This window comes from Hydra vulgaris, chromosome 09, assembly GCF_038396675.1.
Source record: "Hydra vulgaris chromosome 09, alternate assembly HydraT2T_AEP".
In the NCBI taxonomy this organism is placed as follows: Eukaryota; Metazoa; Cnidaria; class Hydrozoa; order Anthoathecata; family Hydridae; genus Hydra; species Hydra vulgaris.
This window is the reverse complement of record NC_088928.1, coordinates 34,462,182-34,479,835: the sequence shown is the minus strand read 5'-3', so window position 1 is coordinate 34,479,835 and position 17,654 is coordinate 34,462,182. Positions and strand designations below refer to the sequence as shown.

Genomic DNA, 17,654 nt, shown 5'->3' with positions numbered 1-17,654 from the left:
CCTAGTGAGAAATCCCATTTTATAAATCGCAGTGGAAAATCGCCTGGCGAATAGCGATTAACGGCGAATAGCTAGCGATATTCTAAACAATAAGCAACAGCATTTTATTCACGAGGATTTCTAGCTAAATCAGCTAGCAACTAGATAGGGACAGCTCGTAGTGATAAAGACAACGATTTGGTCACGAGGATAGCTAGAAAAGCTAACAATTAGCAAGCAAAAATTCATTTCGCCTTATTATTTAGTATATTAATATACTAAATAATATTTAGTATACTAATATAAACTAAATATTTAATATATTAAATAATAATAGTTCTTATTAAGTGTTATTCATTAAGTGCTATTTGTCCAAAAATTTTTAAACTTTACCGTGGTTGGTTCACTACCTGAAAACAGTATTTTTCTAGAAAATTCATTAAAATTTTATTAATAAAGTAGAGATCAGTAATTTTACTTACATCTGTTTATTATGATTGCATTTATGTGTTAAATTAATTTGATAATTTTCTTAATTTCTAATTCAACAGGCGTTGGTGACACTTTTGTAATTAGAAGTTTACCTTTTAATTAATATCTTCCAAATTTACCCGCTAATAACCTGAAAGTCCTTGGATTATATCCAAGATAATCAAAAAATAAGAAGTAGAAAGAGCTGTTCCTAATATATGGGTTTATCTTTATGTCTTCTTAACCGAAAAAGCGTTTTCACCACTTATGATTTTTAGGTTTGCGATAAACAAACCTCTTGAATAACCTCTTGACGTTTACTGGCTTATTTAGTATTAATTAAAAAAAAAAAATTCTATATTAAGTTATTTAAATTTTATAAATCTGTATCAGATAGTTAAATTAAATCAGACAATAACGTAATTTGTTAAGACAAATTAATAAATTGTAATAGCTTCAAAATAAAGATTCAAAGCAAAACCAGGGCGAAATAACGCACAAAAATTTCTAGTCAAACATTAATTAGGGAAATTTAGAACAAAAGTTTTACTATAATAAAGTTTATCAAAATTAATCAAAACTTTATAAAAAAGAAACCAGGGGGCAAAATAAACGTATATTTTTATAAAAAAGAAACCAGGGGAAAAAACAAACGTTTGTGGTTTCAAAATCATATTACTATATTTTAAAACGTTTTTAAATGAATAATTAAAATAAAAAAAATTTAAAAGAGCGATGAAGATATATAATTATTATAAACTGAAATACTAAATTACAATTTAAAATAAACTTAAGTAAAATTTAATAAATAAACTCATTTACACAAATTTACTTAAAAAGATTAATCACCACATCGCAATAATATTCAATAAGTCGAATATATATTTTATTAATTAATCATTTATTTTCTACGTATAACTACGACAAGCTAAAAACTTCTGAAAATCATCTATATATATATATATATATATATATATATATATATATATATATATATATATATATATATATATATATATATATATATATATATATATATATATAGGCTATTTTATTTAATACAATAAAACCTTTTCTAGATAATATAATAAAATAGTGTACTCACTTATTTTTAATATACAACAAAATACTCTTTTTAACACACAAATACTTAACAGACCAATACACACAAGTATCTATATATCAAGACACACAAGTATATAATATATACACACAAGTATGTATATCAAGACACACAAGTATATAATACATACACAAAAGTATGTATATCAAGACATAAGTATATAATATATACACACAAGTATATAATATCAAGATAGTGTTTCATCAAAACTATCTGATTTTCTTTTTGAATACATTTGTTGAAATCGTTCGTCAAACAATTGAAGATCATTAGCATCACGAAGAACGCCCTTAATAAAGTAAAAAATATTAGCTTTTTTCAGAACTATTTTATTAAATTGAAAAATACAACTCTAATGCGTGTTCATATTAGGGATATATATATATCCTAGTGGGGGAAATCGGCTAGCGACTAGCTAGCGATAGTCGTAACAAAAAAGACAAAGATTTGGCTACGAGAATCGCTAGCTAATTGCTAATTAGAAAAGCTAGTAATTAACTAGCAAAAATTTGCATTCTATTACTTACTCATATCTATATTTATATCAAATGCTATATAATTATGATTACATATTATTATCTTATATACTTACTATTGTCGCAGATAATTTCGTAAACCAATTATACACAACTACCATTATTATATAACGATGTCAGCTATTTATACCACCCGAACTTGTATCATTTTTTATAACGATTAGCTAGCTAGCATCTTTAGATTTGTTGCTATGCTATATTATGCTGCATGCCTGCGATCTGCATATATTGTAATAAAATCGCTAGCTACAAAGCTGAGATGTGTAGCAATCTACTAGCTACTGATTTGTCGTTATTTTGTAGCTAGCTACAATGCTACGATATGTAGCTAACGATATATCGTAGATTAAGATACATTGTAGTAATATCAATAGCTACAAAGCTGCGATATCTAGATAGCGACAATGAAATTGCAATATTACAAGTTTAATTAATATCATGAATATATTACATCCAATACTAAAAACAAAATTTTTTAAGACGTAGAAGACTAAACAACATTGTGATAAAAAAAAAAATCGCTCGAAAAAATAAATTCAATTTTTAACTTTCCCACCGGTGATTACTATATATATATATCCCGGTGTAATATATTTATATTAAAAAGGAAAGAAAGAACACCAAATTGTTTTTTTGAAGAATGAAAAGAATGTCACACTATTAAAAAAACACTTTTATAGTGTAATGCTGCTTTAACAAATAGAAAGGTATTACCAGGCATACAACTCAAAATAATTGTTGACAGAACTAACATTATTATCTTATCAAATCTTTTTGGCAAAAACAAAATTTCCTAAATTAGTACTTGGTCATAGCACTTTTTACAGCAAGAGCTGCTTTAATTCTTTGAGGCATACTTTTAATAAGCCTTGTTAATAACAATGGCTCTAAGCTATTGCATACCTCTTTAAGGCAATTGAAAAGACAAGCTTTTCATTACAGGTTCTTTTTTTAATTTTATCTTTGAGTATTATCCATAGGTTTTCAATTGGATTTAGGTCGGCTGATTTCTAGGCCACCAGTCCAAGGTCAGAATGTTTTTTTTTAAAACATATGCTTTGTTAGGTTTCACAGTGTGCTTAGGATCATTATCTTGTTGAAATAAGTAGTTACTAGTTTTAATTTGGAAGAAGTTCTTCGATCAATTAACATCATGTTCAATGTTTGTTCTTGGAATGTTGAATCCCCAGTGCTTCATAAAGCAACTTTGCACTTCAGTCAATGCATCTAGCATATAGTGATTTATAATCATATAACAGCTTGCTGAATAATAATTTTTGTCACAGATTTGCAATAAAGGTTAATCTTCATGTTAGTATAAAAAAATAGGCAATAAGAACATGATACTCTGGAGTTTCATTTTGCACTGTTTATTGGTGATTAATTTGCTAATTAATTTTTGGTAATTTGCGATGATTCTTGAAGTATCAAAAAGCTTCACATAACTCTTAAAGGAATTCGAAGTGCCCAAATGATAGATTTTGTTTAGCTATTACTTTTATTAAATATTGTGTATCTTTTTAACTTTTTAACTTCCTATTTGTTTTTTAGTATGACATTAAATTTTTTATTATATTTTGTTGTATTTTGGAAATTATAAATAGTTTGTACACAGATAACTACATGTTGTATTGTTTTTTTATATCAATTTTATAGGCATTTAAACAAATTTTAAATATTTTAACTAAAGATGACTAGTGGTAGTTAAAACATGTATTGTTTTTTATAAAACGGTTTTAATAATTAAAATGTTTTTCTTGTTTATCAAAATAATTTTTAATTAAACAAGTCATACTTAGTTATACTTTTCATACCATTTTCTTTTCTTTTCAAAATTATGTATTATATATACATATAAAAAAAATATATTTGTAACAAGTATATTAAAGTCTTCATGCTTTTATAGTTTTATAAAACATTTTGTTCAGATTTTTAGTTATTACATCACATAAGTAAAGCTAAGCATTTCAATAGCTTGTTCATTTTGTTAAGTTAAGAAGTTCAATAAGTACTTATCCAGTAGTGATGGTTCATTTTGTGTTTCTGAATTTAGAGATGAGAGAGTTGCAAATAAAATTAAGATAAAAAATAATAAAAAATCCCCTCCTTGACTAGTGTACACCTCTGGAGCCTGGGCACGAACTTAATATATATATATATATATATATATATATATATATATATATATATATATATATATATATATATATATATATATATATATATATATATATATATATATATATATATATATATTAGGAATGGATGAACTTTTGCCTATTACTGACTAAAATGACTTATATTCCAATAAAATATTAAAAAAGGTCACCCACAAACCAAATTGAAATGTAATATAGACCATTTTAGCATAATATATATTTGTTTCAATAATATTTATATATAATATGTCATTAAACCAACTTGTAAAATAATTTATATACTACATATTATTATAGAGACAGGCTCGTACCCTGGGGGAGTCGTTGGGTGCAATTGACCCCTCTTTTTGTACCAAGTGGTCTTTGTTACACGCAAATTTGGTTATAAAAAAATAGCAAAATATTTATTTTTTACTCTAAATTTCTTCATTTTACAAAAACGAACCTCCCTAAAAAATCCTTGCGGTACTGCCGAGAGAATTTTTTGCAATTTTCCAGAATTTTATGTAACTTGCTTTCAAGAAGGTCCTGCAGAGTTGTAAAATTTTCTTTAGTTATTTTGCAGTGTGGTATAAACTGATATATAATTGAGGTGTTAAAAGCAAATAGTTAAGTTTAAATTAGCTTAATTTTGTGTCAACACTATCATTGCCTAATTGAAAGAGATCTTGTATTATTTGGTGAGCTACATTGATATTTGTGCTTTACATATAAACATATAACACAATATTTAATTAGTGTCTTAGTTTTTTTATTTTCTATAATTTTAAACTGCTTGTTTTTAAATAAAATATATGAAAACTCAGTAACAGCTTCTTTAATTTGTTATGTGTTTAATATTTACATTTAGGCCTTTTCTGTTTAAGTTAGCGAGTAGAATGTAACATGTAGTTTAAAAAGAGCTCTTTTAACACTAAAAAGAAGTAAGAAACTTGAATAAAGAACTTAATCTAGTTTCAAGAGCCAACATAAAGAGGTAAAGTGGCAATTTACGAAGCATCCTTGAGTGAAAGGAGTCCCATGCGCCAGATTTTTATTGAGCCCTTAGCCCTATGGAGCATTGAACTTTCCACATGTATCTGATCAAGTCCTTTGTGCAAAATTATCAAAACTTTTGAAAGACTACAAGCGCTGCAGAAAGAAACAAAACTTTAGTGCATTGAATGAACAGTTTTGCAAAGAGAACAAAAACCTGTATAAACTGCAAATTAAATGCAAAGGCCAGGCAAACCTGCTAGTGGCAAGACCATCCACCCATCCAAGCCAAAGATGGTAATCAAAGCAACATTGTTCATAGTTACCAGCTCAGCGCCTCCTGATTAGTTTGAAATTAGCATGGACTCCAACTCATATGAATACACTTCTTAAGATGATGAAATTGCAACATCAACGAGCAAAAGGAAGCATAAACCAACACGCATTGCAAGACACCTTGTTACAATCTCGAAGCTGTCTTCCCACGGAGCAGCAAAAGTGTGCCACCAGTTTTCTGGTAGGGCATTGAAATCCCAGCCCCTGCGCTTAAATTGAATAATGGGAAAGCTCAAACAATCGCAGAAGAAACTCACTGTGCGGTAGAAGAATTCAACCTGTAAGCTGAATTCCTCTAACGCATTATGAAGTCCTTTTAATGTTACAACAACTGTAAATAATGGCAAGAAGACAGGCATTGTTGTTTGGCAGCACCAAATGTTTGAGGAGAAAGGTTAGCACAAACCCAAGTTCATGTGTTTCCAACACCATGTGCTGGATTGCATTCTTCACATTGTCAAGTATGATGAGCTCAATGAATTGACTAAATCACCAAACATTGAATACTTCTTTGTGAAGGATTTGATGTGCAAATATGATAAATTGAAATCAGCCTTCAGCAACGGTAAAAATGAGAACAACAGGCGGCTGGAGAGACAATATAAAGTTTCTTTAACATCTCACTTGTGTCATCCGTCACCACACTGAGATGAATGAGATTCGCAAAATGAGTAATCCCAAACATCAGCAACGCACGCTAGAACTCTAGCCCTTCTTGTGTTTATCGTGATGCCTGAAACCCGTAATAGGCTGCGTAAAAATCCTACTTGTGGGTCTACCACTGATTTCGCAGCCAATTGTTCCGCGCTGAAGATTTTGATGAACTATCTACAGTGCTGAATGACTATTTAAAAGGTCTCAGATGCTTGCAAAATCAATGGAAAACATGCATATCTCCAATCGACAACGCCTGAAGCAACTAGTGCAGTAAGCGTGGGATTGAAGTTTTCCAAGACCTGTATGATGTGATGATTTAAAACCTGATGTTTTAAAGTTAAACTACTTTAAAACATCAGATAATACGAATTCTCTCTATACTAAATAATTTATTTGAAACTTTCACAGGATTATAGGCAACAGCATCATCAGCATATAATACAGCACAAATATTATAAGCTAATAATGCCAATGCCTATAATCCTGCAAAAATTTCAAATAAATTATTTATTATAGAAAGAATTAGTATTATCTGATGTTTTAAAGAAGTTTATACATATTAGGGTTGAAAATTTCCAGGAAATTTTGCTTTAAATTTCTGGAAATTTTCAAAAACTTTTTATTGCAATAAACTTGTAGCTATTATATAGTTTTATAAAATTCTTTGAATTTTATAAAACTATATAATAGCTTTTTTAAAAAAAAGTAATAAAATGCTCAATTTGTAACATGTTACTTTTACTTACATTACTTTTGTGAAACAACAAAAAGTAGATGTTTTCTGAGTTAGCTTGTCTTTTTAACGTGTGTATAAAATATTTTTAGCCTTTACCTCAACTACGATGTAAAATATTCATAAAAAATACAAAGAAAAATTTCTTTTTTAGATTAACAACTTTTATTGTGTATTATTTTTGTAGAGTGTTTTAAAGAAAAAAAAATTTTTATACGTAAAGATTGCATACAAAGACCATTTTAGGGGAGGTTGTGTGGGGGAAGAGGTTGTTCGACTTCCACAAAGAAGTTGATTTTCAAGTTAGAGTCAGTTTTTCAATGAATTTAGTCAGCTAGTCGGGTATTTGACACAATACAGTCAAGTTAATTTTAGCTTTTAAGGACCTTTTTCTTTTTTAAGAAATGGTACTTTTTATGGATTTACCCCTCCCCCCCTTTATTTTTTAATTTATTGATTTATAAAGTCAAAAGTGCCCTAGCAAGGTTGTGGCGAGCTAGACTTAAGTCTTAAAAGCACTTATTTAAACATAGCGATGGAATTTATGACCTCGAAATCATTAGTTCATTATTTTTATTGCAATATTTTTAAATAGTTCAAAATTTTTTTTACTTTTTGCCATTCATTATTCAAAATTCATTATTTTTAAATCAAGAAAATTTTGTAAAATACTGTAAATATTCAATTAAATCTTTTTATATATAATTTTACAGTTTTCAGTAACTTGTAGGCCAATTTAATAAAAATTATAAATTTGATTAAGACAATTTTTACATATTTTTAAAATATATATAAAAACATTGTATATTTTGTAATCAATTCTGTTGTATTTTATAATATAGAAAATAGTATTAAATATGGCTAGTGCAGGGCATGTTGGAGCAGCTAATGGAAGAAAAATTCTTTATCTGTTGGGGCACTCTCTCCAAATATTTTCTCCAAATAGACTTTCGACCAGTGGGGAAGTTTGTTGCAGAATTTACTAGATTAACCAGTCATGCAACTGCAATCAAAACATTGTTATCTAAAATTGGATGTCCTCTGGAGAGTACAGGCAAACTCAAATGCAGTAGTGGTATGTGTTATACTGATAGCAGAAACGAATTATCAAATGTGTGCATCATAAGGGAGCTGATTAACATTCGAAACAAAGCAGGCTTTGATGAAAATTTTATCATCAGTGAACGATCGATTAAGTAAGTTACTAAATATACTAGAACAATTTTCTCTAGCAAAAATCTCTCATAAAAATTAAGTATTCTGTGAAACATTTATCTGTGAAATATAATTACATATAAGTTTTTATGCTATATTTTAAAATGTTGACATTTTTTAAATGTTGTAACTTTTTAATTTAGGAATAGAATCATTGCTCTGTATACCCAGTATATTAAAGTTTTAAAGATGAGAACCCTAGAGATGAGCAAAGAAACCATGAGCCAACACACTCAAGAGTTCCTAGACAAACCCCCAATGTTTTGTTTCCTATACACAAAGAAGACACTTTCAAGTTAATTAGCCAGGATCCTAGAAGGAGTAGAGGCTCTAAAGGCGGATTCAATTTTTTTGAAAAGATGTTTGAAAGGGGATATGGTCAAAGTGTCCTACAAAAATGACAAAACATTTGCTGAAATAGTTGCTGAAGGTGAGGAAAGAATGAAAAACCTACTGAGGAAGATGGTAGAAGAAGAGTAACAGGAGGAGAGATTAAAAGCAATTGTTGAGCAAAAAAAAAGAAAGTCAATTACTGGAAAAAGCAGCAGAAGAAGCTTTGAGAAATTTTGAGCAGGAATTCTCCAGTGGGTGTAGTGGAACAGATTATGATTCAGACTTTGAAACTCCTACTGTAAAGAAAAAAAAATTGCATTGTTCAACCAAGATTTGCCTTCAACTCAGTCTGAATGATGTTTTGGATAAGTGGATTCCATTTATGACAAGGTAAATAAGTTTATGTATAAAAAAGTTAAGTATATTACAAGTATATATAAAACTTCAATTTAAAACAACTTAAATGTTACATAATTTAAAAAATGACAATGGTCTGTTGGTATTTAAAAAATGACAATGGTATTTAAAAAATGACAATGGTTTTTTAGGTATCAAGTAAGTGTGAGAGCTGAAACAGCAATGTTGTCTTCCCTTTTCCAAGTTGGGGGAGTAGATATTGGCATGTTGAACATTTCTAAGTCACAGATGGCAAGAAAAAACCATGAAATTATAAAGAATGAAGCACTTATAATAAGAGAGCAGAACCTGGATAAGATAAAGGGTTTAAAACTTGTTCTTCACTTTGACACAAAGTTGGTTAAGCAGTACAGGACGGAGATAAAGATTTCGGAAACAGTAGAAAGGTTTGCAATTAGTGTTTCCTCTCCAGAGACCTGCTCACTTGACTTTCTTCTTGGAATACTTGAAGTACCCACCTCCAAAGGGAAAGATCAAGCACTGGCTATCCAAAGTCTTGTGGAATATTATGAATTAACAGACCAGATCATAGCTTTTTGTGCTGACAAAACCTGCTCAAACACTGGAAAACATAATGGTGCAATTAGAAATATTGCAGTTTGTTCTCTACCTTGTCCAATTCTTTGGCTAATGTGCAGGTATGATGCTTTACTATATAAATTACAGGTATTTTTTTCTTTTCATTTTTTCTGAGTGTAATGACAGAAAATGATAATACTAATAAATTTAGGCACCATATCATGGATCAACATGTTCATGATGTTATGATGGAATTACAGGGAGAAACAAAGGGACCTAGTCAATCCTTATGCAAAAAACATCAAGATCTTTGGTCTAAGATTGAAAAAGGTGTGAATACATTGGCCAACATTGAGAAATTTGATTGGAACAGAACTGAGTTTGCTCTTGGAACCCTCTTTTACAATCTTGCAAATGAAACAATGGAGTTCTGCATGACAGCTCTTAAAACAAATATTTTTGATAGAGGTGATTACAAGTATTTATGTCAACTGGTAGCTTTTTACCTCAGATTTGTTGAACTTCAGGTTTCTACAACCAGGTGCACATTATGAAGCAAGATTTATGGCTGATTCATTGTATCTGTTAGCAATGTAAATGACCAAGAATTACAACAAGCAACTCAGTATCAATGAGATTAAGATGATACAGGATGCAACAATTATATAGTGATCTTTTACTGTTTTTTCTTTCTGAAAAGCCCAATGGCAGCTCAGGCTCCGTCCAATGATCTTAGAGCATTCAAGATTTCATTGCAGATCATGATAGATTCACTTTATTCCAAGAAGTACAGAAAGATTGGCAAAGCTCCTAATCTTTATATTCTCAGACACACTTGGTATTTTACATGTTATCTTATCTTTAGCTGACCAGCATTTAGAGGAGATATTCTTGTGGAATTATTAAAATATGATGTTCCAGTGATAATTAAGATTTTTTTCAAAAATAAATTTTATAACAAATTTTGAAAGTCTAAAATACTTTTAAGTTTAACACTTTAAATTGCTTTATTGACATGTACATTCATTGACACAAACAGTCATCAACATGTATGTTCATTGACACATACATTCATTGACACGTACACTCATTGACACATACGCTCATTGATACATATGCATATATGATGCATATTATATGTGAAGTAAACTACAGTAAACTCTTGATAACTCAAACATATAAGGGACCAGCATTTATGAGAGTTATCGGCTACTGGGTTTGAGTTATCAGAAGTTTCTGAATTATACTATTTTTATCATTTAAACTAGTTTACTAAAAATAAAGTTAAATTCTGAAAAAAATAAAAATATTGAAAATTATTTAGATGTTACTCAAACTTTAAATTTTAATCTAATAAAAAACTTTGCGCACAAGAGTTATTTTGAATTATTAATGCAAATAACTTTAAAGTATAAAGTATATTTTTATTTGCAAAGTTCATTGATTATGATGGTAAAAATCAACAGTTAGAAAAAAAACACAATAGACAATCAAGTCTATCTGTTAGCTGGTTGAATTGACCAACTAAATTTGAATTTTTTATTTTGAATGCTGAATTATTCTAAACAATATAAATACCTATGAAAATAAATCAAATTAGTATTTACTCTATTAGATCTATATATCTTATATACTTATTCGATGTAAAATAGCAAATACTAATTTATAATGTATAGTATGTACTTATATTAATAAATATTATTACAGCAAAAATACTACTTTTAACTATATATTACTTTTAATTTAAGTTTATATTTTAAGTTGGCTTCTTATCAAGACAAGAATAAATAGTAGTATCATCTGCAAACAATGCCCTTTTAACTCTTTAACTCTGAAATACAAACCTTGATGAACAAGGCCGCTGTGCAGAGAAACAAGTTGAATGCTGTACTACCAGGAACATGGTGGGGATTGAACTTGGAACTTCTCACTTATGAGACAAGTGCTCTACCACTACACATACTATATACTGCATGGTTATGCGTCATCAACTACAAAGGTGTCCATTTATCAATTTCCTAGTGATGAATACGAAAAAAGAAAAATGGATAAAGGCTATGAAAAGAAAAATCTGATTGTGAATAAGTACACTGTGGTGTGCCGACTTCATTGGCCTATAGATTGCAAAGCCTTCACATTTTAATTTGGAAAAGACTGTCCTACAGAACCATCAACTGTCTTTCCTAAAATACCAGCTGTCTTAGTTCATCTTCTTCTAAACCCAGAACAACAAAATTGTCATCATCCAGTATAAGAAATACAACATCAGATGAACTAGATAACTTTAGAGAGATTTTTTTCGATTCGATAGCATAAAAGCGAGACTCTACCATATTAACAATCCTATTGTATACAACATAAATAATAATGATATTGTTTACATTCAGTCAAAAGAATTTGCATGTGGTAAGTTTTTAGTTATCATTAATAAGAATTTAACTTTAACTTTGTTTCACTTAGGGTCATCTTGCAGTATTCCCATTTTACTATCAAGTAAGGCATAATCATGTTGTAAGTATTGGTCAGTCTTAATAATAAAAATAAAAATATTTGCTATAAAAATGTATTATTCAAACATATGGAATGTTTCAAAAGAAAGCTGGTACATTTACTTATTCTCCTGATTTAATAACTCAAGCATTTAATTATTTTGCTATATCCAGGGGTCTATACAGCCATATTTCTAATGAATATAAATTAATAAGTATTAGAACTCTTACAAGAACCACTTTAAAAGTCTTATCACAAGATAGTATGAAATTTTTGAATACATATTGAAAATAATATAATGAAATCATTATTGTTGTTTGATTATGTTAATGTCATAGAGTGTGTTCATAATAACTGATTAACTGAAGAAAATGGGGAAGTTTTTGAGTTTCACGGTAACAAACATGTAGCAAAATGGAGTAATTTAATAAACTTTTATTAGTTGAAATCTGCTAATCTTTTAAAGCTTAGCAAATTAAATCAAATTTCTATCTGACAGATCATCCAGGTCATATCTTAAAAATCCGGAAAATTATTTAGGTAAAATATCCAGAAAAAATCCAGATTATATTTTCACTTATTTTCTTCTTAATTTTTCTTTTAGCTGGGTTGCTTCCAATTCTTTTAGCTGGGTTGCTTCCAATTTTTTTAGCTGGGTTGCTTTCAATTTTTTTAGCTGGGAGGTGTTGGTATTCCCTTTGACAATATTGTTCAATGATGCATATTTTGTTTGGTTTTATATGAGCAATTATCAGATGAATTTTGTTGAACATTTTTGATGAAGCAATTCTTATCTGTATCGAAAAAGTTTCAATTTGGTATTTATAACAGACATTGCCACACTTTAGCAAATATATTTCTAAAAAATCTAGCAATAATAAAATCTCCAAGATGCTCCATGAAGTCTAGGCAAAATGTTTTAAAACTGTCATGACAATGAGTCTTTATTTAAATTATCTCATATAAAAAGTATATTATAGTTTATTAACTAAGGCAGTTCTTATATATCGTTGTTATACTTTTTTTGCTCTCCATGTCCATGTCACTTTACTTATTAGTGCTTCACTCGGCCTCCAGTCAGTAAAAATTTTAGCGCGTTGTCAAGGCCTGAATTTCTAAAGCGCCACGAACCCAGCTATTACCACGAGCCCAGATTTTATCAGTTTAACTAGTAATTGTTATACATGCAGCACACCTGACAGCTGAATATAAAATTAGACATGTCATGTTATTAGTTACATACCTTTCGCAGTTTCACACAGTTTCATAATACCAGTGAATTCTTAGTAAAGCGTTCCAAACAGAATAAACATCCATTGCGCTAAATGCCATACTTTAAGACCTAATATTAAGATGAAAATTTTCAGAGTACTATGAGCAGTTGCATAGCAACACAGAGAACTATGAGCAGCAAGCAACACACTTTTTGAACACCAGCAGGAAATTTCCATGGTTTGTTCAGTGCTGTGGCAAAGCTAAATTAAATTAATGTTTGAACCAGATTTTAAATTAAAGTTTGTTGAAGAAACTAATCATAATAACAATCAAAGAAAATGAAAGCGGTAATACTCAATTAAGAGTACTACCCTTTCATTTAGAATCTCATTTACAACAAGCAAAAGAAGTTGACAGCACTGATGCAGAAGGCAATGGATCAGACTCAGAAGGAATACTTAATTCATTTCCAAGTTTTTAACTTCAAAATTTGGACTCTGATCATGATGGTTATGGTTCTCCAGTTAAAAAAATCAAAACTAATGACCGTGGGCACACACAGCTTCATCCACCAAATCATTACAAACATGAAAAATTGTCTTGAAAAAATGAAATTTGAAATTAAAAAAATGTCTTTAAAAATTATAAAAACACTGACAAAGGGAGAAAAAAAGAAAAAAAATTACTAATCTAAGACAAAAACTAAAACTGTCAAATTTTAATGGTAAGAATGAAGAATTTATTTAGCTAAAGATTTTGATTTTATTCATAAAATTATAAATCAATAACTTCAGCTTTTTACTCTCTTCAATGATATGAATTGCATCACCAATGATATGAATTGCATCACCAATGATATGAATTGCATCACAAATGATATGAATTGCATCACCAATGATATGAATTGTATCATCAATCATATGAATTGGATCATCAATCACATGAATTGCATCCAATATTTGTTTGTGTGGGTACACATTCATTGTATGGGTCCACATTTTTTAAAAGTTGAACTTTAATTTTATTTTTTTGGCAAATCGACATCAACCAGATTTGTATATAGGTGAATCCAAATTGAATACAAATTATTTTTACATTGAATATATTTAGCAATTAAAATAGACATCGATATGTCTATAATAGATATAATTAAAATATTAAATAGATATTAAAATTAATAGATTAATAGAAATTACTATTTTAATTAATATCTTAATTTCAGAAAAAAATAAAAGTTGTATTTAGTTATAATTATAATAATAAATATCTGCAAAAATAACAAAACCAATACCTTTGGCAAAAATCCAACAAGTTTGCTGGCATGTTCTTGCAATAGGCGTTGTCTTTCTTCTTCAATGATTTGCATTCGGTGAGATTCAATAAGTTCAATTTCTTTTTGTTCTTCAAGTGCACGTTGCTAAAAAATGGTCAAATTTTTCAATTGCTGATATTTAAATTTAATTTTTGTATGCATTAAACAGTATATATTACTAACTAGATATCCTTCTAATTGTAATATACTTTAAATATTTACCTTATCTTTTTGCTGGTAAATTCTTCTTTCTTCAATAAGTTTTTCAACAGCACGTTTATGTTCTTGTTGTTTCAATCTTCTCTTTTGTGCATTCATTTGATCGATACGATCATCTTCTGAAAATTTTTGCAGCATCTAAATCAATAGATTTAAAAAAAAAAACATTTAAAAACCATTTGATCACAGCTATGAATCTCTCTTACACAATTGATAATTAATTGTTATTTAAAAAAAACAGCAACTATACAAGCTATTCACCCCCTTGTTACCGGTCAATAAAACTTAGGGATTGTATCTCAAAATTCGAAATTTGAGAATTCTGGAATTCGTTTTCATAATATAGTTTTGAATTCCAAAAATTTTTCCAGCAAATTCCCAAATTAAAATTTACTTTTTCGTGCTTTCCCCAACTTTTAAATTGTATTTTTGTTTCTGTACATATAAATAGACATAGAGAAAACATTTCTAAATTGCAGTCGATGGTTTCATGCCTTCATTTCATATCTACATGTAATAATTTACTTATTGGAGTGCAGTGTGTATTGAATTATTTGGATCAATATTTTTTAAATAGGTAAGCAAATAATAGCAGGAATAATAGTTTTAATTTAACAACATTATTTGATAACTATTTAATTTTAATTTTGTTTTGTTTAACAAGTTAAATTATTATCAACAGTATATCCTAAAATGTCTTCAAAGGAGCTTTCCTTGGGAATATTCTTGGAACTTTCCTTGGAACTTTCCTATTTGGAACACACAAAGCAATGTAAAAATCAAAATTCTGTTTGGATTCATTTTTTATAAGGATCAAAAAAACTAACAGCAAAATGTAAATATGTTATGAAATAGTAAAAACCGCTGGTTCAACAACAAACCGCAGCACACCCATTTTAGAACAATACACAATATTAATGTATTAAAAAGGAATGTCGTGCAAGATGGAGGTCCAGAAAGCAGCGCATCAAAAATGATGCTTTTGCCCTGTAATCAGCAGATGTACTTTGCACATGCGATACATTTAGCTGTAATTGATTTTCTGTATAATAGTTCAAATACAACTGAATTGGTGGCTCACATCTTTTTTGTTTGTTAATTCACCTCCCCGAGGCCCAGAAGGCCACTACAGATAAGGAGGCTACTTAATTGTGGTTATAACCCTCTCTTAACTCTATAACTCCAAAACACGAAACTTGACGAACAAGGCCGCTACGCGGAGAAACAAGTTGAGTGCGGTACTACCAGGGATGTGGTAGGGATCGAACTTGGAGCCTCTCGCTTATGAAGCGAGCGCTCTACCACTACACCACTACCACATACATATACAGAAAATGTTGGTGTAGAAGATCAAGTAAGTGAATCAAATGAGAAATATGTTAAAGATGAAAATGTTGGATTCATTTAACAAGCTTATAATGAAGCTGAGCTTGTTGAGACTGAAGAATTTGGATTTAGTTTTCTTATCAAAAAAGTTCGCTCGATTGTAAAGGAATTTCATTTTTCGAAAACATCAAATGATATTCTTCAAATATAAGTGAAACAAGAATTTAGAAAACAATTGAAACTTATTATGGATACTAGAACTAGATAGCTTATTCACGCATCTTTCACTAGACTATTGAAAAAAACAATAGCCAAAGTTATTGAAAACTTTGCACAAAGATTGATATTTAACACTAACATGGAAACTTACTCAGGCGAACAGTCAGAAGCTGACAATGTGATAGAAGTGATATTGGAAGAACAAACTAAGCCCTCAACATTAATGCAAAAGTTGGAGAACAAAGTTCAATTGAATTTATTGTCCAACATAACGTCCAACTCAACTCAACAAATAATAAATAGGAGCTTAATTTTAAAAATTAAATCTGAAATGAAATTCTTTGAAAAGAACAGCGCTCGTGGCAAAATATTAGAGTCCGTCTACTCACATTTGATTTTGATTACGCCATCGAGCGAAGAGTCTGAGCAAGCCTTCTCAATTGTTTGTAAATTTAGTACAAAAGTTTGAACGAAACTCGGAGACCCAACTTTAAGAGATCTCTGCTTCCTCAAGGCATATTTTAGCCAAATCAAACAATAATTTTATATTTTTTATTATCAAATGATATACCATATTAGAATGTTTCTGTACTAATTGAATTTGATATAATTTTATGTTCCATTTTTACTTATAAAGAAAGTATTTTTTATGCAATAAATAACAATGAATTATCTCAAATAAGTTATCTTTATAATTTTTATAGACATAAAAAATTTAATTTCGAATTCCGAATTCCGATTTTTTTTAATTTCCTTCAAAATTTGCATTCCCTATTAAAACTATTATTCCCCAAAAATTATATAATAAATAATTACATAAATTGCATAATTTAAATTTTAATAGCTTAGATAACTAGTTGTAATTTTTCTTTTAAAAGAAAACTTTTATTTTTTAATGTTATAACTGGTACTCTAAACATTGGTAATTTATGTATATATTTTTTTATTTTGATTCACTCCCAATAAGGCTGCAACCACTATTAAGTTGGGAGTTACTAGAAAAAAAGAATAGTTATAGAGCAAGGAAACGGTTGACAGAAGACATGAGTCAGGAAGACATAAGAATGGGAGAGAGTTCCAAAGAGTTAAAGTGAGAAGAAAAAAACTAGACGAATAAAAGTTTTTTTAGCATGCAGGGACAGATACAGTAAACGAATGAGACTTTGCTGAATGAAATCTAGTTCCATTAAAAAAACTGGTTTGACAAGTCAAACCAGTTTTATTTGATAAAACTTTCAGTTTGTAAACTAAAACTCACTCTGGTTTGACGAGAATGAGTTTTAGTTTGTCAAAAATTTGCACAAAACATAAGTAAAACTTTTTTCTTATAACGCAAGCTAAATTGCAGCGATTATTTTTTAATAAATGATATATACAGCAATACAATTTAAATAAATGATGTTTGGAAAAATAATCTTTG

The 17,654-nt window shown here is 29.1% G+C and overlaps 2 protein-coding genes across 2 annotated transcripts in view; one reads left to right on the top strand and one right to left on the bottom strand.

The window, feature by feature from the left end:
• Nucleotides 1-1,657: 1,657 nt before the first annotated feature.
• The window catches only part of LOC100199126 (meiosis-specific nuclear structural protein 1), a 39,391-nt gene continuing 23,394 nt past the window's right edge, over nucleotides 1,658-17,654 (bottom strand). The window contains exons 12-14 of the mRNA XM_065805479.1: nucleotides 14,693-14,827; nucleotides 14,450-14,575; nucleotides 1,658-1,862 (exon numbers count right to left, since the gene is read on the bottom strand). Of these exons, the coding sequence (XP_065661551.1) occupies nucleotides 1,761-1,862; nucleotides 14,450-14,575; nucleotides 14,693-14,827 (363 nt within the window). The 3' untranslated portion in view covers nucleotides 1,658-1,760. The remainder of the gene's footprint in view (nucleotides 1,863-14,449; nucleotides 14,576-14,692; nucleotides 14,828-17,654) is intronic.
• Nucleotides 8,328-13,840, top strand: LOC136085087 (uncharacterized). Its single transcript, XM_065806417.1, has 3 exons — nucleotides 8,328-8,907; nucleotides 9,066-9,572; nucleotides 9,665-13,840. Exons 1-3 carry the CDS (start codon nucleotides 8,900-8,902, stop codon nucleotides 10,005-10,007), a joined length of 858 nt encoding a protein of 285 aa, XP_065662489.1. The 5' UTR covers nucleotides 8,328-8,899; the 3' UTR covers nucleotides 10,008-13,840.

Coding starts and splice junctions, on each gene's coding strand:
- LOC136085087 (XM_065806417.1), top strand. Junction 9,573..9,664: donor ATTCTTTGGCTAATGTGCAG/GTATGATGCTTT, acceptor TAATAAATTTAG/GCACCATATCATGGATCAAC.